General features: G+C 40.6%; 1 protein-coding gene across 2 annotated transcripts; it reads left to right on the top strand.

The window, feature by feature from the left end:
- Positions 1 to 74: 74 nt before the first annotated feature.
- On the top strand, positions 75 to 17,885 carry mst1rb (macrophage stimulating 1 receptor b). Of its 2 annotated transcripts, none has more exons than XM_087173317.1 (21): positions 75 to 298; positions 3,066 to 4,371; positions 7,202 to 7,378; positions 7,478 to 7,600; positions 8,530 to 8,700; positions 8,798 to 8,958; positions 10,168 to 10,303; positions 10,433 to 10,569; positions 10,889 to 11,068; positions 11,418 to 11,517; positions 11,606 to 11,824; positions 11,950 to 12,096; positions 13,111 to 13,264; positions 13,449 to 13,538; positions 13,661 to 13,873; positions 13,993 to 14,073; positions 14,281 to 14,462; positions 14,602 to 14,711; positions 14,838 to 15,003; positions 15,620 to 15,756; positions 16,677 to 17,885. In XM_087173317.1, exons 2-21 carry the CDS (start codon positions 3,166 to 3,168, stop codon positions 16,906 to 16,908), a joined length of 4,122 nt encoding a protein of 1,373 aa, XP_087029443.1. In that variant the 5' UTR covers positions 75 to 298; positions 3,066 to 3,165; the 3' UTR covers positions 16,909 to 17,885. The 2 variants fall into 2 exon arrangements, with proteins under 2 accessions (XP_087029443.1, XP_023259426.1); XM_023403658.2 differs by having other exon boundaries at positions 13,658 to 13,873.
- The last annotated feature ends 4,700 nt before the right edge of the window (positions 17,886 to 22,585 follow it).

Genomic DNA, 22,585 nt, shown 5'->3' with positions numbered 1-22,585 from the left:
AGGTGCGTAAACAAACACAATGTGGGTTAATTGGTTTTGCCGCTGTCTCCGTCAGCCTGAAGCGGTGAGGGGAGGAGCGAGCTGTGGTACCGCCGAGGCAGAGGACACCGGTTTACACTGAGAGCTGAACTTAGATCCGAAACCGACACAGTTCAGGCTTTAACTTAAAGCAGAAATTAACCTAACCGTGTCACCTGGAATCTCTCCGAGGACAGATCAGCCATCCCTGCTCTGCTCTGGAGTCAGACACGGAGCAGAGGGGGCAGTGGTTACTTCCCCGAGGAGCACAGCTGTATAGGTAAGACCTTCATAACATTCACAGCTGCATGTGCCACGGATATGTTTCAAAAGATTACAGTTGAACTAGACTCCTTGCAGTGCTGAACCTTTCAGGAGCTCAACACAAAATCACACAATGGAAATTAAAATGTCATAATGTGCACTTAACTAAGTTTAATATGTTGTTATGTACTATTGATAGAATTTAAATTAATCTCAGTGTTTTTAGTAAGAGGTTTAATTATAATATATGGTGATGAAACTGTGGTTAACTATGAGTGGTATATGATGATTAGTGAGAAAGGTGTGTTAATATAAGGACTTAATCTCAGTACAGTACCTGTAATAAACAAAGCTGCCTGACAATCATTCCTGAAGCTCACTGAGCAAGGTGCTGTCTAACCATTCAAGTTTTGTGCAGTTGGTGCAGTCAGATAACATCTTACATGTGGACTGGAACCAGTATGTACTGGCACCGTTCCCCTGAAGTTAAAGCAGACCGCCAGAACATGTAAAAGGAGCATAAATCTATATATATGATTTAAAGAAATGTACAGCCACACAACACAAATGATTAAGGTCTTGAACCATGTTCAACCACTTGGATTAATCTCAGATTATTTTTGAAGAATAAATTCAGATATTACAATTAAGGTATTTCATAATAAAGCACATTTAGACCTAATATCACTGCACATTGGATGGTTCTAGTGGTTCTGTAGTGGTTTGGGATGCATTTCCTGCCACTGAATCAATGCATGTGTCCCTGGGGTCCCATACGTTTTCCTTATTGACTGTTTGCACAGCATCCTGCATATTTAAATCCCTCTGGATAACTGTGAACTGATTAATGAAAGAGGGGCTCTCTCGCTTTCGCTGATTAACTGCTGTCAAAGTGCCTGTGAGCAAGAACTGATCCAATAAAGCAGCCAGTCCAAAGTGTGCATCCCTCTCACAAAATGAGAAAGGTGAATTCTTATTGATGCCAAGATAAAATACACAAGCCAGAAAAGAGAAGATAATATGGATATGAGTGTAAATGCAACACACTGATTGTGAATTCTGTAGGATATTATGTTGCCAAACGTCTGGTTTGATATTTGTCCTGACAACAGAACCGAGGAGGCAGGTGTTCTAGTATCACTGCACCTTTAAGTCTTCTCTGAGGGAATACACTAAGTAAAAACCTGGACGCTGACCAGCCTGTAAATAGCACAATAGCACAATGAATGGAAACTCAATTTCAGCCATTTGGTTTATTAACCATGAACATGAACAAAGTCAATCAGTGCCATTACTATGTGTACCCATGTCCTTTAGCCTTAACCTCAGCTTCACGTGGAGCCGCAAATGTTAAAATGTAACACAACATCTATGAATTATTGATGTAAAGACACCAGACTCTTGACTTCAAACGTTTCCATATGACTGCAGAGCGATGATAAGTTCTGTTTTCTTGAAAGATTTTTGGTCAAAAAGAAACTTTCTCTGCTGTTGAATCAAATAAGTATACCCACATCACAGTTGATGAAATTCAGATGAGAATTTTCTTCTTCACCTGAGACTTAAAAAGGTTCATGTCGTCTTATGACCATCAGTCCGTGCACATCTTTCCCCCTGAAAGGCACGTAGTGGTTGTGACAGGAATGCAAAGTAGAGAGGCCAGGGGTTCCTGAATATAGCCTAACTGTGATGTGTCCAGTTAATGATCCACCAAACACACGTCTGTTCTGGGTGAGGACAAGGCTCCGAGTTTGAAACGTGGTTCCATGTTGTTCAGAGATTGATCAGGATGAGCTGTGGAAAAATGTTAATTTTTATTTGATTAATTTGTGTTGAACCACATCCATTAACATTGTTTGTTATTATTAGGTCTCTTGCACAAAAGAAGATGACTCAATATTTAGAGGAAAGAAGATGGGATGGGAGATTAACCAGAACAAACATTACCAGACAGATATGAATGACCTGAGCAGGAAATTGCAATAAGAATAGTTTTATCCACTGTCTACTGTGTTGAGCGCCACAAGCATAACACCCTATTTGATTATGTAAACACTTCCTCTCTGTGTTTGTAGAGAGTCAGAGGAAGCTTTTATCTTTACAAGCACTTACTTTTATCATCATGTGACGCAGCCAAGATGATGTCTGTCACCTCAGATCTATTAGGATTCAACACGGAACGTGCCTTAGCAGACTGAACAGAAGTTTCTTATGAGCATCATTTCCATAAAACAATATACTTTCTGTTAATTTTTCGAGGCATTTAAAAAAAGTCCCTCAACTTTAGCCTTTTCCAGAGTTTTCAGCTGCATCTCACAGTCATGGCTGAATTAACGTCACAAGGGGCCCTGGGGAAAAATCTGCTGTTGGGCCCCTACTGGCCCCCGCTGTACATGACAGTTTCGAAATCAACCAGTACTGTCAAGTGATGAAATTATAATTTTTTCTCATTATTAATTATTATTTTTTAAGCAACTATGCCAATAATTCACCGGTGCCAGCTTCTTGAATAGACATTTTTGCTTGTTTCCTATGTTTTTCTATGATAATAAACTCAACATTTTGGATTTTTGACTCTTAGTCAGATAAAAAAGACAATTTAAATATGTTTGATCTTCTGCGAATAATGATGGGCTTTTTATTGAAATTTTATACACTGAAAATCAATCAGTTATTAAATAATTTGACAAAATTGCTTTCAAGTTCCAAAGTGAACTTTGGAATGATGATAATTTCTTAATGACTGAATGACTTACTCTGTTCTGTCATTTCCTTTCATTCAGGTATCAGTGGCTGGTGTTAAAGATGGTTTGGTCCCGACATCAGACCTGGAGGTAACCCCACGTTGTCTGTGTTGTTGCCCCCCCTTGCAACCTTGTGGAGATGGTCCACTGGACCACACAGTGGGGGACATGTGTCTGGTTCCAGACTCTGCTGGCCTTTGCTTTGGCCAACTGTCCCTCACTGGCCCCGAGTCCTGTCAACTACTCTGTGGTTTACACCATGCCCTTCTTCCAGGCCCAGGGCCCCATCCAGAACATTGTGAACAACTCGTACTACCAGGAGGTGTATGTAGCCTCTCAGAATGTGATTGAAGCTGTGAACAGAAGCCTGGAGAAGGTGTGGGAGCTCCGCACTGGGCCGGTGGGAAGCCCAGAGTGTCAGATATGTAATTTGTGTGACGTTGACAAGGATCCTAACTTTCTGGAGGACACAAACAACCAGATCTTATTGTTGGATACTCTCTTTATGTATTTATATTCATGTGGAAGTTCTCAGTATGGTGTATGCTATTTCCACCAACTGAACGCAAATGGAGAGCCGCCTTCTCTCTCCAAGTGTTTGTTCAGAAAGGATTCCAACTCTGCTGCCTACTGTCCCGACTGCGTGGCCAGCCCTCTGGGAACCAAAGTCACCATGGTTGAAGAGGGTCAAACTGTCTACTTCTTTGTTGCCACCACTGTAAATGACAGTGTAACCCAGCGTTACGGCAGGAAGTCGTTATCAGTACGACGACCGCTGGCCACTGAAGATGGTTTCTATAGTGATGTACGTGGCCTAACCGTCCTTCCCGGCCTGCGGAGGACGTATCATATTGAATATGTCTACAGCTTTTTCACTCAGGAGTTTGTGTACTTCCTCTCAGTCCAGAGAGAGAGCCCCGATCAGGAATCATCTCCATTTCAGACTCGTCTAGGCCGTCTCCCGCGGAATGAATGGGAGATGAAGAGGTATCGTGAAGTGATCCTAGAGTGTCGGTTTGAACCAAAACGCCGGAGGAGGAATGTAGCCAGTGAACCCTATAAAGATGTGGTGTACAACGTGGTCCAGGCAGCTCATTTTGGCAAGGCAGGCAGGGAGCTGGCAGAGGAGTTGGGGGCAGAGGAGGAGGATGACATCCTCTACGGGGTTTTTGCAGTTACAGATGACAGTGGGGTCACAGAGCATGACTCTGCCCTGTGCGCCTTCCCAATGGACAACGTGAACAAAGCAATCGTTGATGGGGTGGATGACTGCTGTGAGTCTGGACCAGAACAGCTCTCCAGAGGACTCTGCCATTTCCAGCCCTGTGAGAGCTGTCCACATGAGGTGAGCTGATCAGTGAACTAGCACACAGCAATCACAGGAGATCAGCATGGTCTCAGGTCTACTTTTATTTACTTTAGTATAAAGAGTCCCAGTTTTCTTTGAGATACTGTTGAAAGAGAGGCGATAAAACAAAAGTAAATCCAGTTGTTTGACTGACTTCATGAAAAACTGGTGAGAGTGAAAGTATGCTGCTGTCAGACTGACTCACTTAAATAGAAAGCATCAAAGGTATTTTCCTGGCACCCAATCATGTGCATAAATATTTACTGACTCGGCATGAAGGTATCTCGATCAGGCCTGTTAAAATGTTACCGTGTGAAAGCGCGTCTGAGCGTGTTTTCTTAACGTGCATAAACATAGAGGAGATATTGAACACAGACCACTGAGACCTTGTTGTGGCCGATGAAATCAGTTGATACCATCAACTGCTCATGAACAGAGGAACGAGTACAAATGAGTAAGAAGTACTTACAGTTCTTCCCTGGATGAATGGCCTAGGTAAAAATACTAATAATTTCAAATAGTATACTTCAGTAATGTGTCTTTTTGTGATTATTATGGAGAAATATCAGTTTATGAAATCATGTAAACCCCTAAGTGAGGCAAGGCGTTGCTCACAGCACTGGCAGGGTCAGAATGACAGTGTAGTGGACAGAGCCAAACATGACTAATGAAATGAAACAAAAAAAAGTAAAAGGATCCGTATTTAGCACAGAGTTAACTCCAGCTGCATGTGGTTATTGTGTGACCCACTGTTTTCCCAGATAAATCTGTCTGTGGATTGTTGTGTAAGATAAAAAAGTCACAGGGAAACCACTGTCGTCAGAGATATGAATTAAACTTGCCCTTGAGAGTTTATTGGTAACTTACAACCTACGTCCTGCATGAAAGCCTCTCCTGCGGCTTTTTGGGAGATATTGGTTTCTTGCTAAGACATAGACGAGAGGATGGATCCCACTCTCACGGCTGTGAAAATAATATGAAGCTGGGGCCATGAGAAGGTTAGCTTAGCTTAGCATGAAGACTGGAAACAAGAAAAACAGCCTGGCTCTGCCCAACCAACAACCAATGAAGATGGATTAACAAATGAGGATATAATATGTTTATCAGCGACCTTTAGAAGTGCTGGTAGATGGATTTTGCTAGCTTCTTGCTGGCTCTAGCATCATATTTAGCATGCAGAGAAGAGAGTGGTAAAGCAAATAATTTCCCCAAATGTCAAAATATTGGTTTAAAGGAGAAGTCTCTCTTAACGTTTCTCTACATTACAACACTGTCGGCGTGTCAAGGTGGGCAGGTTTTGATGAGAAGAACTGATGTAACTGAGGAGTGGTTTTTGAACACATTAAAATCACTGTCTGAATCTTTGCAGTCATTCAGTTTAAATAGTGCCTCCGTTTATACAAACACATGGCCTTTTTAACTGTTCTTTTTGACCTGGAATTATCATTTACTTAATGCACATCTTCTCTTCACAATCTGTCGTCTTCTTGATAACATGTCCATGAAAAGGAAACTTTTTTTTGGATTTCTGTGAAGTAAAGTGAAGCTCATTTGCATCTTAGCTTGCAGGGGAATGCACCTATAATCACTTGCACCTGCATTCAGTGCCCACTAATTGTAAAATATGAGAAAAAACAGGGATTGAAATTGTGTTTTAGATGGAAAAATAAATATGGAGAAGTCAGCTTACACACTCATTATTCAGAAAAATTGTACAGCCGCCAGTTGGATGAATTTCTCAGGTCAGACAGGAAGAAGTTTTCTTCATGTTTACTCAGCATGCTTTTCATGCCATATTATGCATTTGGTTGGTTTCTTGGGTTAATTCTGCTTTTTATTTTTATTTCCATATCCCATATATAATTCTCTTTTTTATGTCAGTCACTGTTTGCTGCAAATGTTTGGAAGTAGGGAGTCTGTGGTAAGAGTTTGCACGTCATGTGGAAAGTATGAAGCCCAAAATTCCCAGAATTGCAAAGCATGAAGTTGTTGAATGTTGAAGTTGCAGCTATGACTTGATTGATTGGACTTTGTTTCCTTGAACCTTCAGAAAATAGAGTAAGAAAATATATGTTGTGATTAAGACATGATACTATGTGGTCAGGTTAGGGCAAGAATAACCTAGTTTTGATTTGTTACACTTACAGCTGATGAAGGTTTGGGTCTAGCTGAAATAAACATAGCAGTTACATCCAAAAGATGTTCTTTCCTCTATTTACCTTCAGAGGAATTCTTTCTACTTGGACTAGTGAACTCTGCCTCTAAGTCTGCTGCTGTTTTGTTGCCTTTGGCTGCTGGTCTGAGAGTTGAGTAATCCGTCAGTGGACCTGTCCAACAATCTGAAATCCTGGTTCTTCCATTTCTCTGCAGATCCAAACACCTGTGCTGCCAACATCATCTCTGCCTCAAAAACACTATGCTTTTAGTCTGTAATCAAATTATTCATTTGGATTGGATTTAAAAGAAAACAAGTATAAAGTGTTGTGTCTGTGAGTTTGTATCTTGGCCTTAAAGATACAAGCCAGTCTTTGCATGAAGACTCCCTTAAATCAAACAGGGACCCACCCTGCTCTGCGCCTATGGCTGCAAGGCAACCCTCACGAGCTACAGATCCATCATCGTGACATCTGAACAAACTTTATCTGCTGATGAAGACAGTGTAATGTAGTTGAAAGCTTCAGAAAAAGCTAGTAAATGGATTTTAGTTGGGATTGTTTTATCTATGTTTGCACACTAGTTTAAACACTGTTCAGTGTTGTTTCTACTTAAATTTTCTTCCTCATTATTTAATTTCCTTGTCCTCTGCCGCCTGTGGCCGTGGTACTAGAGCATGGAGAACAACGCCACATGCAGAGACCATCCTACCATGGTGTCAAAGCCCTACTACAGAGTGGACCTCTTCAACAGGCAGATGACAAACGTCCTGCTCACCTCTCTGCTGGTCACAACCATAGAGAACAAGACTGTTGCCCATATTGGCACTTCAACCGGACGGCTGCTACAGGTAAGATTCAAAAAATGTATGATTTTTTAAATCTGTTGTTTCTGGTATTAGTCTTCATTTTACCACTGTAATAATCTCCTCTTGTGTCCGTGTTGGCAGCTCGTGTTGACAAGATCCAGTCCTATTATTTTTGCCAATTACTCTCTGGAGGAGAACCAGAGAGTCTCATCCATCGCTGCTGTTTACTCATCAGAGTATCTTCTTTTCGTGGTTGGAGACAAGGTACAGCAGCAATCCCATGTCTTTAAATGTGTGTAATAGGTCAGAGACGTGCAGGTCAGGTTACATCACAATGACAAATGAGCTGGGAGTGTGACTGATTGTCCCTCCATGACCCTGTGATGCTCTGGAGACCTGTCCAGGGTGTTTCCTGTGACTTAGAGAATGAATAATCAAATGGTACTCCTGTGGGATGTCAGGCTTATTACCTTTTGTGATAGCAATTGGGACACAACAGAAAAAATTAGGCTCCTCTGAAAGCTCCAAGGCCCCAATTTTATAATCTTTTCAGGATTCTGGTTCCCTTCCAGAAAATGAAATACCTTTTCTTTAAACTCTTAAAAAATATATAGATAAAAAAGTGGTTAATAGAAAAAGAAGTTTGAAAGATGCCTGGTGTTTTGTTTGCAATGTGTACGCATTGAAGAGATAGTTCAAGTTCCATTCAAATGAAATAGTTTTATTATTCATCTGTCATTAATCAGCAAAATTAGACTTCATTTCAGCACAAGGATCTCTCCATGTGACTTGTTGAACAGCCTGATGCTGAATGAGGCTCAGTATCAGTTTACATGTTTCCATCTGCATGGAAAGAATCAATTATTTAGTAGGAAATGTAAGTTAATTGAAGTTATTTCTCTTCTTGCATCTAAATGTATGAAGGAAAAAAAATAACTAGCAGTAAAAAGTTTTAACCAAAGGGAAAAAAACAAACCCACTCAATCTTCAGTTTTAATTTATTGGGTCACAGGCCATTATTTTCAAATCCCTTTGTACTATTTACATTATCACCTTACAGTTGTTTTAAATTCTGCATTTGGAGGTTTTTCAATGTGATATTTCTTATGTCATCATCTGTTTGATTATCAGCAATGGGGATCTTTCTTTGTAGAGGGCATATGTGACTTTAAAAATGGTAATCTGTGTTTCAGATGATTCAGGTGCCACAGAGAGGGCCGGGCTGTCAACACTTCCTGACTTGTGCCATGTGTCTCACAGCCCCTAAGTTCATGGGCTGTGGGTGGTGCTCTGGAGTGTGCTCCTGGGAGAGCGAGTGTCACAATCGCTGGAGGAACGAGTCCTGCCCACCTGGGATCACTGGGGTTTGTTCTATAATCCAGGATACAATCATCCCTTTGTGCAACTAATAGAAACATTTCATTTCAAGGTGGTACTATATACTCTGCTTTATTGACGCAGTTCTTTCCACGGACTGCTCCTCCTGATGGTCAAACAGAACTAACGGTGTGTGGATGGGAGTTCCAGTCGCCCTTAAGACCTGCCATCTCCTCCAGAACCCACCAGGTCCGACTGGGACAGACCGCCTGCACTGTTCTTCCAGTCAAAAGCAACAACACACAGTGAGTGACCATGCAGGGCTCTGGTTACAAGTACAGTCTGTTCATACTAAAGTCATTTTGTGGGAAATCCACCCTGAGGATTGTCTTGTGCTGTGTGTGTGTGTGTGTGTGTGTGTGTTTTGTTTGAGGAGGAATTAGTATCTTAAGCTCTTTTACAATATCTGACTGTTGAACATTAGTTCATATAATAATGAATCTAGACTTTAATGGACTGACCCAAACTTGGTGTTTGGCCTATGCTAATTTAGTATTACAGACAGTGTCAAAATATCTCAATGCTGATGCCATGTAGTTTACATTTTCCAGGGTATGTATTTTCCTGTTAATTTCTTGGAAATTCTGCTCATAATTTCCTGAAGAATTGTTGGTATTTAGCTGTAAATTATTAGGATATTTCCAAGAAAGTGTTAGAGTCTGTGAAACTTTATAGCATGGAGTGTAAGTTGAATCAAAAAGCTAAGGAATTTTCAATGCAGCTGAAAACTACAGATAAGCATGCATTTCAACCAATAGGCTGAATAAATGTGAATTAAATGAATATTTACATATCACCATATGAATCTATGTAAGTGTGGCAGTTCAAAGTCATGAAGATTGAAAAGATTTGTTAGGCTTTCTAGGAAACTTTGTAAACAATTTTTTCACTTACCAACTACATCATTTCAGTTTTTTTCACAAATACGTGAATTTAATGAAATGAAATTAATAACTGGAACACTTTCTCTATTTATAATTAGTACAAATTGATATGAAGTGTGCAGTCCTGCCTTGGATGTATCATTTACAGTTGAACACCAGCTAATTTTTTGAGAAAATATTTATTTATTACCATTTTTCATCTTTACCTGCTTAGTTCAGCATGTTAGCATGCCAATTAGCAATGAACACAAAGTGCAGCTGAAGTAGTTTCTTGGACATTTGTTTTTGGACAAAGTCAAATTATGTGTCTAACATGGCAGAAAGTGCTAATATGTTTAAGAACAGGTTTTTTTCTTGAATGTATTTACCAACAAACTAATTCTATAATGACAACCTCACTTGAAAGCTGTATTTTAGCAGCAAAAGTAACCATATGCTACTTTTGTCCCCTGATGCTGTTTAAAGACCAAGCATTTTAATGCACCAAGAAATTAAATTGTCCCTGGTGTGTCAGTAACTAAATTTGCCACAGACATGCTAACACAAGTGTTTTCTTGTGCTGGTGTTCAGCCTGGTGTGTAAGATTCGCTCTGGGGCCACTGAGCTGTCCAAACCAGTCAACATTACAGTGGAAGTGCATGAGGGCAAGGTGGAGGGACGCTACTCCATTGACGGGAAGGCAGAAATACCAGGGTTCACGTTTGTGGTAATCGCAGCTATTATCATGCTCATCACAAACTAAGAATATTGTTCATTTCATCCATTGAGTATTAAACCACTTTTCTCCTAAACCTTATGTTTAATCGAAAATACTGATGATAAACTGTTGCTCCAGATTCCCAACATCACAGAAATACAGCCCAACTACGGGCCTCGTGTTGGGGGCACACTCATCACAGTGACTGGACCTCACTTGGATGCTGGGAAGACCAGGAGAGTCACTCTCAACGACATGCCCTGTCCTATAAAGAGGTCTGGAAATACATTTCCTCATAGTAGTATTATCTCTCCTACTCTCTGGAGATTATGAAGATGAGTTGTGGCTCAGAACATTTTATTGCCATGACCTAATAAGCAAACATGTTCCAACTAGTGTTTCAGGATAATTACGGTTTGTGAAACTACTGGCAAGAGGTCTTTGCATTCGAACACTGGATCAGACCTGAACTATTTCCTACAGTAGATGTTATGTTATTAAACATACAAAAGATATTTAAAAGCATGAAGCTTTTTGATCTACCACCGTTTATCTGTAACAACGTGTAATTCACGTACCTCTGTGTTTCTGCAGAGTCACAAAGCCAATAGGGAACGTGTCATCCATCATCTGTCTGTCCCAGCCCATCTCAGAGGTGAGGGATGTTCCTCTGAGTGTTTTCATCGACAAGTCTCCTGTCCTCACCACAAAGGTGTTTTACTACAAAGAAAAGCCATCGATTACAGCTGTCCTGCCTGACTGTAGCTTTGACAGGTACAGTAGGCCAGTGAGCACAAATACCTTCTATGTATGAACTCTGTTGTCCTCTGTTTTATTCCACAGTGACCCAAGAACAGTTGAATCAAGAGTAACTGGACTTGAATAACCATGACCTGGATGATTGAGAATGTGTCATTTCTGATAAACCAAGTTTATTTTTGATCTGGAATTTAACATATTTTATCATGACAAAGGAAATCTAATTGGATAAATACTGTCTTTACATTACATAATCAAATTTTTCTAATATTTTTCATGTGACATTCTCAGTTGTTATAAGAAATTACAGTATTTCCTTCCTTGATGCAAATGTAACCATCTCTGACATCTGTCTCCACTGTAGGGGGTCAAAGATTGTAATTGAAGGGGAAAACCTGGATTCTGTTTATCGCACCATCATCCACTTTAAACCCAATGAGAACCACCTGAAACCTGTGACAACGGTACAATGTTCATTGTAATGTGCAGTAGAAACATTATTATTTTTTAAATAAGTGTACAGTTTTAGAATTACCTGACTGACTGTTACAGGAGTGCATAGGCAAGTCCATGCCCACAAGGATGGAGTGTATCACTCCTGAGTTCCCCAAGGATGAGACGGAGGAGGGAGAGCTTTCTTTTGACATGGATGGAGCGATGGGACTTTGGAACAAAGAGTTCTCCTACCACCCTTACGGCGAGCCTATACCTTTTGAAACAGAGGGACACGTGCTGAGTTTGTACCCTGGGTTTGATGAAGTGTCACTACATGTAAGAGAGTGTATCTGCATTCGAATTTGAAGACAAAATAAATGTGAATTTGTAATGATTAATATATATTCTTTTAAAATACTGACTGCATGCCTTATATCTTGATTTGACCTCTCTGTCCACAGCACCAAAAGCTGAACCTGGTGAGCTCCTGCATGACCATCAAAATGACAGTGGCAGGCGTTGATTGTGATGCTAAAGTCCTGGATAATGAGATCACCTGCAGGATCCCTAAAAACATGACCATCCCCAGTGAGGGACTTCCAGTGAAGGTTAGTCAGGCTGGAGGTGTAGATGATGATTAACTGACTGATTTACCTGGATGCAACATCCAACATGGGGCCCCGGTCATACATGTTGTATGGGACTCCTGCTTGGCCTGTGATCACTCACTTCCCAGGCCTGTGCATCACGCAGCTAGGATGTTCAAATCATAGTAAAAATTTACTCAATATATTACTGCTACAGATCATAGTGGTATATAGCAAAATGATCAGATAGATGTTAAAGCAGGGGTTTTCAACCATTGGCCCGTGGCCCCCTGGTGGTCCATAAAGGCGTTGCTGGTTGTCCCTGATTCGATAATGTAGATTGAATGTGGGAATCACTATTTATTGTATTTTTGTGTTATGTATTAATTATTGTTTGTGAGAAATCTAATTCATGAAAATATATAAAAGTAAAAAAAAAAAAGCGGGGATGACTTTCTGGATTAAAACAGTGCCCATCCAGTCTATCCTTGGTAGCCTGTGCTCTGCTAATGTTGGAATGCGTCCCTAATGTCACATGTGTATGCATACTGTGGAGATTTGCACACAAAACTATTCATTTACTGAAAAGCATCTAAAAAGAGTTACTCCATGATTTTGCCATTGAAAAATCATTTTTGCAAATTCTGGTGAATAGTAACAGTTAGTGTCTAAGAGGTCTGTTTATCAGGTAAGAAAAAAACCTAATCTCAACCACTTTCCTCACACTCCACAACAGTGATCCTCAGGTTGCTACTTAGTCAGAGCGGTGGTCCCTGGGCCACAATCAGTTGACAAACCCTTTTGTAAAGCAAAGGATTCATTTAAATAGCTCCTTGAGGCTGAGGCATCTTAAAATGTCTTGGCAGTTAGCCACATGCTTTCACACACAGATGTCACAGCTTCAAAGCCATGGATGTGTGACAGAAAACAGCTTGAAGCATTTATGCTTTTCCAGCGGGGCAGTTACGAGAAAAAGTCTCATAATAAAACAACAATGATGGTATTCACTGTTTTATAATGGGTTCTGTTGTCCAGATCTCCATCAACGGGCAGGTCCACAATGTTGGCACAGTGGTGAGAGTGAGCAACCACTACATGGTGGGGATTGTTCTGGGGATCCTTGCGGCTCTGGTGGCTGGAGCCGTGCTGGCCTTTGTCGTTATGAAACACTTGCGGAAGAAGAAGAAAGGTGGGATCCTCACTGTTATGTGGACATTGATCAGACCTGTTTGTACAACTGCTTCCGAGTGTGGGTGGGAATTTGGGATGAATTACATAAGTCTTTCAACTAGAACATCCCGGGTGTTGGATGTACATGTGTTCTTCTTCTAGGGTTGATGATTAAAAAAAACGTGTTGTGAAATCTTTTTCAGCCTCCATGGTGGAGACCCGTTTGGCCCACAGTGCCAACCGCTCTAGAACAAATAACGTGGAGCTGTCACCTACTGGGGACTACAGGAGAGGTGGCGGTCTAGCTAAGCACTTACCATTCTACCCTGCAATATTGTAGAGCTGATTTGCTCCTGTCACACATTCCTGTGTAATGATCATTGATAAACCTCTTTCTCTGAACTTTTACCAGTAGTATCCATGAGTCCTCCCACCCCCCTGGTGGGTCCGGTGGTGTTCCCCAGGCTGGCCTATGCTGCAGGCAGCATAGATCCTACCCTCACTCCCCTGATGCCTCCAGAAAAAATCTCCATCTCAAGTTTTAGGCCAGAGCTGCTGGAGGAGGTGAAGGATGTTCTTATTCCTGCAGAGATGCTTATTGTGCAGCACCATCGGATCATAGGGAAGGGTAAGACCCCACTGACTTTGTCTGAAACAAAAAACTTTGTAGCCTTGTGAAAGCTATATCATACTTTGGTAGAGCAGCAGCAGTCCTCTGTCATTCATTCTTTGTTGATTTTCCTGCAGGTCATTTTGGCACTGTCTATCATGGCTACTTCACAGACCACAACAACAGAGAAATCCACTGTGCTGTCAAATCTTTGAATAGTGAGTAATAACTGCTTCTTGAGAGCCGATTTATACACCCTAGGAAAGCACCAGAAAGGCTTTTCTGCTGTGGAATAAATTTGCCTCAGGATCTAAGATGTCCTCTGAGTACCTTTTTAAAGCAGCTTTTTAAAATTGTGCTTTCAGTGTCTTTCTTCCTTTAGATTTGAGTCCATAATGCTTATGTGTGTGTGTGTGTGTCATCAGGAATAACAGATGTCGAGGAGGTGGAGCAGTTTCTGAAAGAAGGTATTATAATGAAGGGTTTCCACCACAGCAATGTGCTGTCTCTGCTCGGGATCCTCCTGCCGGAGGAAGGGCTCCCTCTAGTGGTGCTGCCGTACATGAAACATGGGGACCTGCGGCACTTCATACGTTGCGAGAAGAGGGTGTGACAGCGACATTAAAACAGTGGAAATTAATCATATGATTTATGTGCAGCTGTCTGCTTACTACCTAGCAAACTATGTAACAAATGCAACTGTTTTAATTCAGTGTTTTTGTCATGTATTTGTGGGATTTGTCTAGAATCCCACTGTAAAGGATCTGATTGGCTTCGGGCTGCAGGTTGCCAAGGGGATGGAGTATTTGGCTCAAAAGAAGTTTGTGCACAGAGATCTTGCAGCACGCAACTGCATGTGAGTCACTGAGATATGCAGAGAATTAATTCACTGTCATTAGGCCTGAATTGCTCTAGTGTTGGGAGATGTTTCATTGTACAAAGTTTGCTGAGCCTGATCTCCACTTACTTTTTCTGTCCTTAGGCTGGACGAGTCGTATACAGTGAAGGTGGCAGACTTTGGCATGGCCAGAGATGTTTTTGATAAGGAGTATTACAGTGTTCAGGACCACAGAAAGGCTAAGCTGCCTGTCAAGTGGATGGCCATCGAGAGTCTACAGACACAGAAATTCACCTCCAAGTCGGATGTGGTGAGCAAATGAAGATTGACCAGTCACGATCTCTGCAGTGGTTGTACTAAAGAACATACAGAATGTACAGTATTTCTGGGGATGACAATCAATGTTAAATGCACTGTGGGAATATTAGCAAGATCTGGAGAGAGTATTTATGTGCCAGTTACCCAAAATATCAACAGGGTTTGAAGTGTTACAGTACATGTTGCCTTTTAATGTCATTTTATTACCACTTTAATATATAACATTATGTAAAATAAAATTGAACAGCAGATATATTTAATGACAAGATGCTGCAAATAGACATGGTCACACGCCAAAAAGTGTGGGCAACAAAGCTCCATTTGTGTACCTCATGCATTTTGCACTAAATCTTCCAGATTGCTGAACAGCACAATACAGGAAACATTATTGTTTCACGAATTTGCTCCAGTTCCACCATCCTAACTGCACGGTTTCAACTCAACATTAGCCAGCCTAATTAGGAACCCTACTGTGTATGTTCAAGGCTGTACTGTGTCTCTTGCTCATTTTGCACAGTGATATTATTCAGGGAGGCGTATAGGACAGGATTTTAGCCTGCACCTGAACGCTAGTACTTGATGAGTAATTTCAGCCTCTCTTGATGCAGTGGTCCTTTGGTGTACTGATGTGGGAGATGCTGACCAGAGGAGGGAGCCCCTACCCAGAGGTGGACCCTTATGACATAACACATTACTTACTCAAGGGCAGGAGGCTTCCTCAGCCACAGTACTGCCCTGACCCTTTGTAAGTAGCAGGAATAATGGTCGCCTCGTTTATTCAGTCTAAAGAACAGTTGTAATTATAATTTGATAGTGTTTTTTAGTTTAGAAACAGCCACTGTACAACTGCACAGAATACACTACACTACTACAATAACACCAACAATGATAGAACAGAAATGGTACCGGCACAAAGTTCAACAAGATGTTCAAATGGTAACTCAGTAGCGTGAAAACCATAAATTGTCCACTACTTGGTATTTCAACATAGTTAATCAATGTTGTTTGGGAATTAATGTATATGACTGCCACACACACTTCTTTCACACACACTGGTGTGACTTTACAAGGAAAAACTGACACATTTTTGCTGTTTTAATGATAAATCCCTTTTGCTCACCAAATTAAAGAGTGATGGAGAATAAATCAACCATTCATACACCTTGTCCACTGAGGTCTTGTCACACTTCCCATCCAACATGGGTTAAGGGCTCATGGAGGAATGTCACACAGGGAAGAACAACAGCGTAAGACATTAAATGAATAGTTTGTCATTTTTAATTTTCTTGCTGAGAATTAGATGACAGAGTCAGTAGCCAGTTAACTTAGCCCAGCATCAAAACTGTAAATGGGGAAACTGTTAACATGGCAAAGGTCCCAAAATCTGTCCAGCACATCTAAAACTCACTAATTATAACTTGTTTGTTTAAAAAAAGGTTCAAAAAGGTGTAAAAATTATAATTCACCACTTTACGGGGGTTAGTTGTAATTAGGAAACAGTAGCCTTCAGACAGATCAAAAATACCCCAACTTGCAAGCTCCTGCTTACCATGGCTTAAAGGGGGAAAAAAGTGAGTCAGGAATTTCAGGAAATTTTACACATATAATGTTGCATGAAAAGTTAGTTGGCCATTTGCTTTTACTCACACTGTCTATGCTTTCCAGGTATAGCATTATGCTCCAGTGCTGGGACCCTGACCCAGAGCTGAGGCCCAGCTTTGCTACATTAGTGTCGGCTGTCTCCACCATCTTGTCAGGTCTAGAGGGAGAACACTACATCAGTCTGAATGTCACCTATGTCAACCTGGACCAGCCGCGTCCCTATCCAGCCCTCACAGAGTCTGCTGATGAATATGACTCCACAGATATTGAAGACTCAGGCTCATTCTCTTCCTGATCCACTCCTCCTCCTCACTCAACTCTAAACTGGTATTGGTGCCAACAGTTACAGCACAAAAAAACTTCTGCAAAGTCACCACAGTGTCTTTAACCCCAAAGCATGTGAAACAGAGACACTGCTTACTGTATATGTGCCTGAAAATGGTGGTAAGATGCTTTCAGCTCAATTAGCACATTCACGTTCGTCACTGTCAGCAATTAACTTAAAACAGCATTTGACCATCAAAACTAAAATGATTTAATAGACGTTGAGTTTTTGTGTTATTTTTCACTGGTCACAGATAATATCATCATACATCTAATTAATTTTGTAGTACTAGCTTATTAGCTAGGCAAACAACACAACACTTGCTACACATTGGACGCTGATTAGCATTATACTAAATCATTTAAATTGGCCTGTAGGTTAGCTAGCTAGCTAACAATTGCAAGTTTGTTCAGATTAACCAAAGTACGGGTTTTCAAACACTTAAAGCACAGTCAACGCACTGACTAGGGCTAAACAGGCAACCGAATCGTACTCATTGCTGAACTAACCTGTTCCTACATTACGATGATATATTTTTCAGATGTTGATTTTTTTTCTCACCCAGCTGGTATTGACGTAGACATTATAAATGTAGAATGTTTGTGTCTAACAGTGTTGGTTACAGTATTGAGGAGAGGAGCCACAAGAAGCAGAGCTATGATGAAGTAAAACCTATGAAATTGAAGTTGAAATTAGCTTTGTTTTACCACCTACAACACGGTGTACTGTTACAGTTGCATAACTCATGTGTATATATGTTTAGATATAACATTCCCACACTTGCTTAATTCTTTTGCAGTGCAGTGATTGTTCTGTATATATTGGATCTGTAAGGCAAAATGTTGAACTCAAGGTTTTGAAACAAATCTGACATCACCCTGTTGCTTGTATTTCTGACACAATGTCTTTGAGATAGTGTGATAAATTAAAGTATTTATTTGTTTATAGCTCTGTTCTCATGCTATGGACTTAATATAGAGGAAATATGTGAAGTTGTGCAAATTCTGCCACGAGCAGTTGATTTATGTCAGTTTTTTTTTAACTGAACTCACTCGTCTTTGTTGGGGTTCTCCACTAGAGGTCAGTGTTTGTTAAAAGTTCTCTGCATTGCCACTGATAATGCTGCTGAAGATGTTCCCAACAACATGAATACAGCTTTCTATATATGTGATGTTTTCAGCATGTTTGCGATAGCATAGCAACATGAATGACCCAGGTTGTTGGCCAAACCTCTGCAAACCAACCAATAAGCCCTCTATGATAAGATTGTTAAAAACATTAAAAACAGACAAGAACACCACAACAGACCAAGCAGGCATGTTTCCCTCTTTTCTTCTTTCATCGGTTCTGCCTTCCATTTGGCAGGAGCAAATAACTGCATTTTCAATTAAATGAGCTGGAGATACATCCAACATAGACAAACAATCTGTCAATCTAGCAAAGAAACCAAACAAACATCTCACCAACATACAGTAGCAACTCCCTGTGCTGTAAACAGACGTCACACACAAGCAGCACACTTCCCCCCACAACAAAACTGGAGTCAAATAAAACCAGAGGGAAATAAACATCATAAAGTCAATTTTTTTTCATGCTGCTAAGAACAAAAGTCAATTCCTGTGTGGTGGGGCCTTTGATATATAGACAGAGAGAGTGAAAATGTGTGTGTGTGTGTGTGTGTGTGTGTGTGTGTGTGTGTGTGTGTGTGTGTGTGTGAAGCAACATTTTGCAGGGCAGAGCCCATAGGATGAAGTATCAAGTAAGCCATGATCCCTTCTTTCTCTGTCTCCTTTTCTCACTGTGTCTCTTGTTCCCTGTTGTATTATGTGGGCTATAAAAAGTGCAGAACCTGTGAAGACTGCTGCTGTCAGCTGTGTGACCATCTCACGCCTGGAGAGCTCAGGAAAACCGGGCTCACCATTAGGTCCCATACTGCAGGCCTTTTGATGTGCACCTCACAGACACTGACATTCAGTTTCGCCTTCCCTTCTTCTTTATATTCTTTATACGGACTTCAAAACAAATAGGGAGACTATGAAATAAGACAGTCGATGCTGGTTGATCATGATGCAGAGAGTGTGTGCCGTTTATGCCTGTATATTGTATGTGTTATATGGCAGCCTCATCAGAGAGAACATGGATAACCAGTGCCTGAGTGCTCTGTAAAGTTTGGAGAGAGAGGGAAAGCAATCTGTGAGATTGGCCATCTGAACAAAACGTTTTGAAAGTGGAAGGCTAATTATTTCCATTGCTATGTGATGATGGCACACCCTCACAAATAAGTGCTAGAGCTGAACTGGGAGCTCTTGGATTCTGTCCCAGTAGGATCTGGCATAAAAGGCATCCTATGAGAAACCCTATGGAGCCACTGAAGCAGGGCTGCCTTCATGTGTACAGCTGTAAATAGCTAAAATGACTAAAGTAGTCCTTTGGACACACTGAGCATTTGCATTCAAATAAGCTAATTTTATGATAGCGATTTTACCCTCATGAATCCTAGAAACCCAGTCTGATTACAGTCATTTTGCATATTCATCCTCTATCCATCTATCCTCTGTACAAAAGTGTCACTGTGACATTACAGGTGAGTTGGTGAGACAATGCTGTATTTGGACATATTCTGAAATAAGAAGATTCTGGTCTGTAAATAAACTAAAAATGAACCAGAGGAAGTAAAAATATGTTGCATTTCAAGCCTCAAACAGCAGTGGTGAATTTATGAGAGTTACAGAGGAATCATTCAACATTATTAAACTGCTCATTCTTTGGACCTTAATGTTTTTGTAGAGGCTTTTAGCAGCAGTCGTGGAGAAGAAAATATTTTTGTAGTAGGTTCAACTGTAATTGGTGCAGCCAGCCCTCTCTGCCCTGAGCACTTAGTGCTATATTTCATTTTATTTCTTCCTGTGTGCTGAGAGGATTTCCTGTGACAATTCACTACGCACCAAAAATTACACTAGCTATTAAATGAGGTTAAAATATGCATCACTAACTGAGCAGGGCTGCTCAGGCCAAATTTATAGTTTAGAGCAGTATTTGCACATTTAGTTTTTTGTATAGTGCCTCATTATAACATAATGATTATAAACTTTCTTTAACGTTTTAACACTGTTGTATCTAATGACCAGAGGCAGTGGCAGGGAGATTACAGAAAGAAACAGTCAGCTCAGTGTGGAGACCATTTAGAGGCTTGTAAACTAGCAGCAGAATGTTTTAATCAATTCTAAGACAGACAGAAAGCCAAAGCAAAGATAATAAAACAGGTGTGATGTGTTTTACTTTTACTTTGGCTAATCGATTATTGCAGTTGTCCAGACAAGGGAATGTATAAGTTGATTTCTTTGCACCAGAAAAAAATGCAGTCTTACTGACATAGTCAATATGCTTATTAGTGTCATTTAAATCATGGTCTATGATGACACCCAAGCCTTTTGCATGGGTGGCTTTGTCAGGGTTTTAAGTCCACAGACTTCGACATCTTATAGAATAACCACCAATCACTATAATTTTGGTTCACTCCGCTTTTAAAGGGATAAGACAGGTTATTTGACGTGGGGTTGTGCTTGTATATATAGTCAGTGTACTACCTGCAGTAGATTTGGATTGGCGCACTCCCATTTTGGAGAAACAGGCAAGAGCACTTGAACAGAAACTGATCAATGTACTGCTGTGGCCAGGGTAAAAAGCCAATATTAGTTGATGAGTACACTTTATTTTGAATATTTTCACCATTTTATGTTGTCATCATAGCCCTTTCCTTTGAAACCAAATATTCTCAACTGCTGAACTAACATATTACTACACACACTGTATTACGCCGCAGATCAGTTATTTGATCCAAATCTACTGCAGGTAATACATTGACTATACAAATCCACATTGAATAAACCAAACTATTATTTTAACTTAAGCAATTTTGAAATAGTTGTTGCACATCCGAACTTAAATTTTTTTTTTTAATTTTTTATATTTTTTAAATATATATACAATTTATAGAGTTGGGGTTATGAGGGGTGTGATTTTCTCTCGTCCACCTAATGAATGACTGACTCAGGGTGAAAGGTCAGTGTGAGGCCCTTAGTCGCTGGGCCACAGCTATTGCATTAAATCTTACAGGCCTTGAGATGCTCAGGCGGCTCCTCCAGACGCAGCTGTGGTTTTCTGCTGATACTGCTGGTGCCAGGGTTGATAAGAGAAGACCTTGGATGTTCAGTAACAAGTGACTGAGTGTTCTGAGAATCAGCACCTGGGCGTGTATAATCATGTTTCCTTGTTTATGGTTAATGGATCAATAGTCCATTCACACATCCCTCCTCGCCTCTCTTTTTAGATATTTGACCGATTATGGAGTGTAAGCTATCTATAGTAATCTTTCTAAGTGTATTAAGACTAATCACAGCGGTTCCTGCTTCAGATTTGAGGTGACCTCATGCACAGGAGACTATATTGATGATTCCTCCTTTCTTCTTGGCCAAGCTTCAAAAAACATTCTCAGCGTAAGACATCCTGGACTCCAGCGCTCTTTCTTCATCGAGTTACCTCGACCACTGGTGATGAGAATTTCTCTCTATCAGGGGTCATTGGGCTTCCACATAGGTATGAAAATATATATTGTCCTGGCTGAATGGAGGCATGAATAAGGCCAAGTATGGAGTCGTGTGCACCACCAGACTGAATGCAGTGGGTAAACAAGCTATGCTTTAAGGGGAACTCAGGATTTGCATGTACGTTTTGATCTTGATCGGAATTTTAAGTAAAACAAATATACTCTCTTCTCTGTACCTGAAAGCTCTTTGCTGTTAGAAACTGACCTTTACCGCTGACCTCTGTTGACTGTGCGGGAGAGTTGCAGTAGTTGTGTTGCCTGTAACCTGACAGTGTAGATACGAGACGTCCATCAGCAGCCTCAGCCTCCGGGAATTCATGTCTGGCTCTACTGAAAGGAGCCCTGCAAGCTGCAGCAGATGAGAAGAATGCAAACTGTTGTTAGGCCGATGTCAGCTCTGTATCAGGAGGAAAAACTTGACTCCCTTGAGAGATCTGGCCTGCATCTTTAATACATGCCATTAATAATTTACACTTTTTTTTTTTTTCCAGAAAGAGAAAAATCAAACTTTTTCCTCCCCAGCCCATGTTGACAGTAGAGAGGAGATGCGCTCTGTTAAGCTGATATTGGTCCAGTACTTGGGCTTGAAATATAGTGATGTTAAAAGCTATTGATTTTACAGCATCATGCCTGACTTATTTTACCCAGGAGGTAGAGTATGAGGTCAAGGCAAACTGTTGATTTTTTTGTTTTTTTTTATCTGGGGGGACAAGTGTAAAGGGTGTGAAAACCCTTTCTATCTCAAAGTAATTACAAACAAGCATTGTCATCTGCGGCCAAAAAGTGTTAGATAAGAAAAATGTAAACACAAGCAAATTCTGCCTGATCCAGATTTCAAGTAAATTATCTCCTCCTTGCGGTCATCAATTTATTGTAAGTACATTACACTTTGGGAAAAATGTGCCAGGCTCCTTCAGCAGTTTTCAGCTCACCTCCTCTTTTTCATTACAAATCGAAATAATTAAAAAAAAGATTGGCTCACTCCCTACTTCTCAACTCTAAGGTACTCGGTGTGGGACTTACAGCTATGCCCTCGTTGAA

Source organism: Seriola lalandi, unplaced genomic scaffold, assembly GCF_002814215.2.
Source record: "Seriola lalandi dorsalis isolate HSWRI2012SDOR001 ecotype SW California unplaced genomic scaffold, Sedor1 jcf7180002054169, whole genome shotgun sequence".
Taxonomy (NCBI): Eukaryota; Metazoa; Chordata; class Actinopteri; order Carangiformes; family Carangidae; genus Seriola; species Seriola lalandi.
The sequence above is the reverse complement of the archived record's forward strand: the minus strand, read 5'-3'. Positions and strand labels throughout refer to the sequence as shown.

Excerpts from the sequence above, each read along its gene's own strand:
- mst1rb (XM_023403658.2), top strand. The coding sequence starts at position 3,166 with ATGGTCCACTGGACCACACAGTGGGGGACATGTGTCTGGTTCCAGACT. Across the intron at positions 10,570-10,888 it reads ATGCCCTGTCCTATAAAGAG|AGTCACAAAGCCAATAGGGA; the intron begins GTCTGGAAATAC and ends GTGTTTCTGCAG. Across the intron at positions 14,463-14,601 it reads TCATACGTTGCGAGAAGAGG|AATCCCACTGTAAAGGATCT; the intron begins GTGTGACAGCGA and ends GGATTTGTCTAG.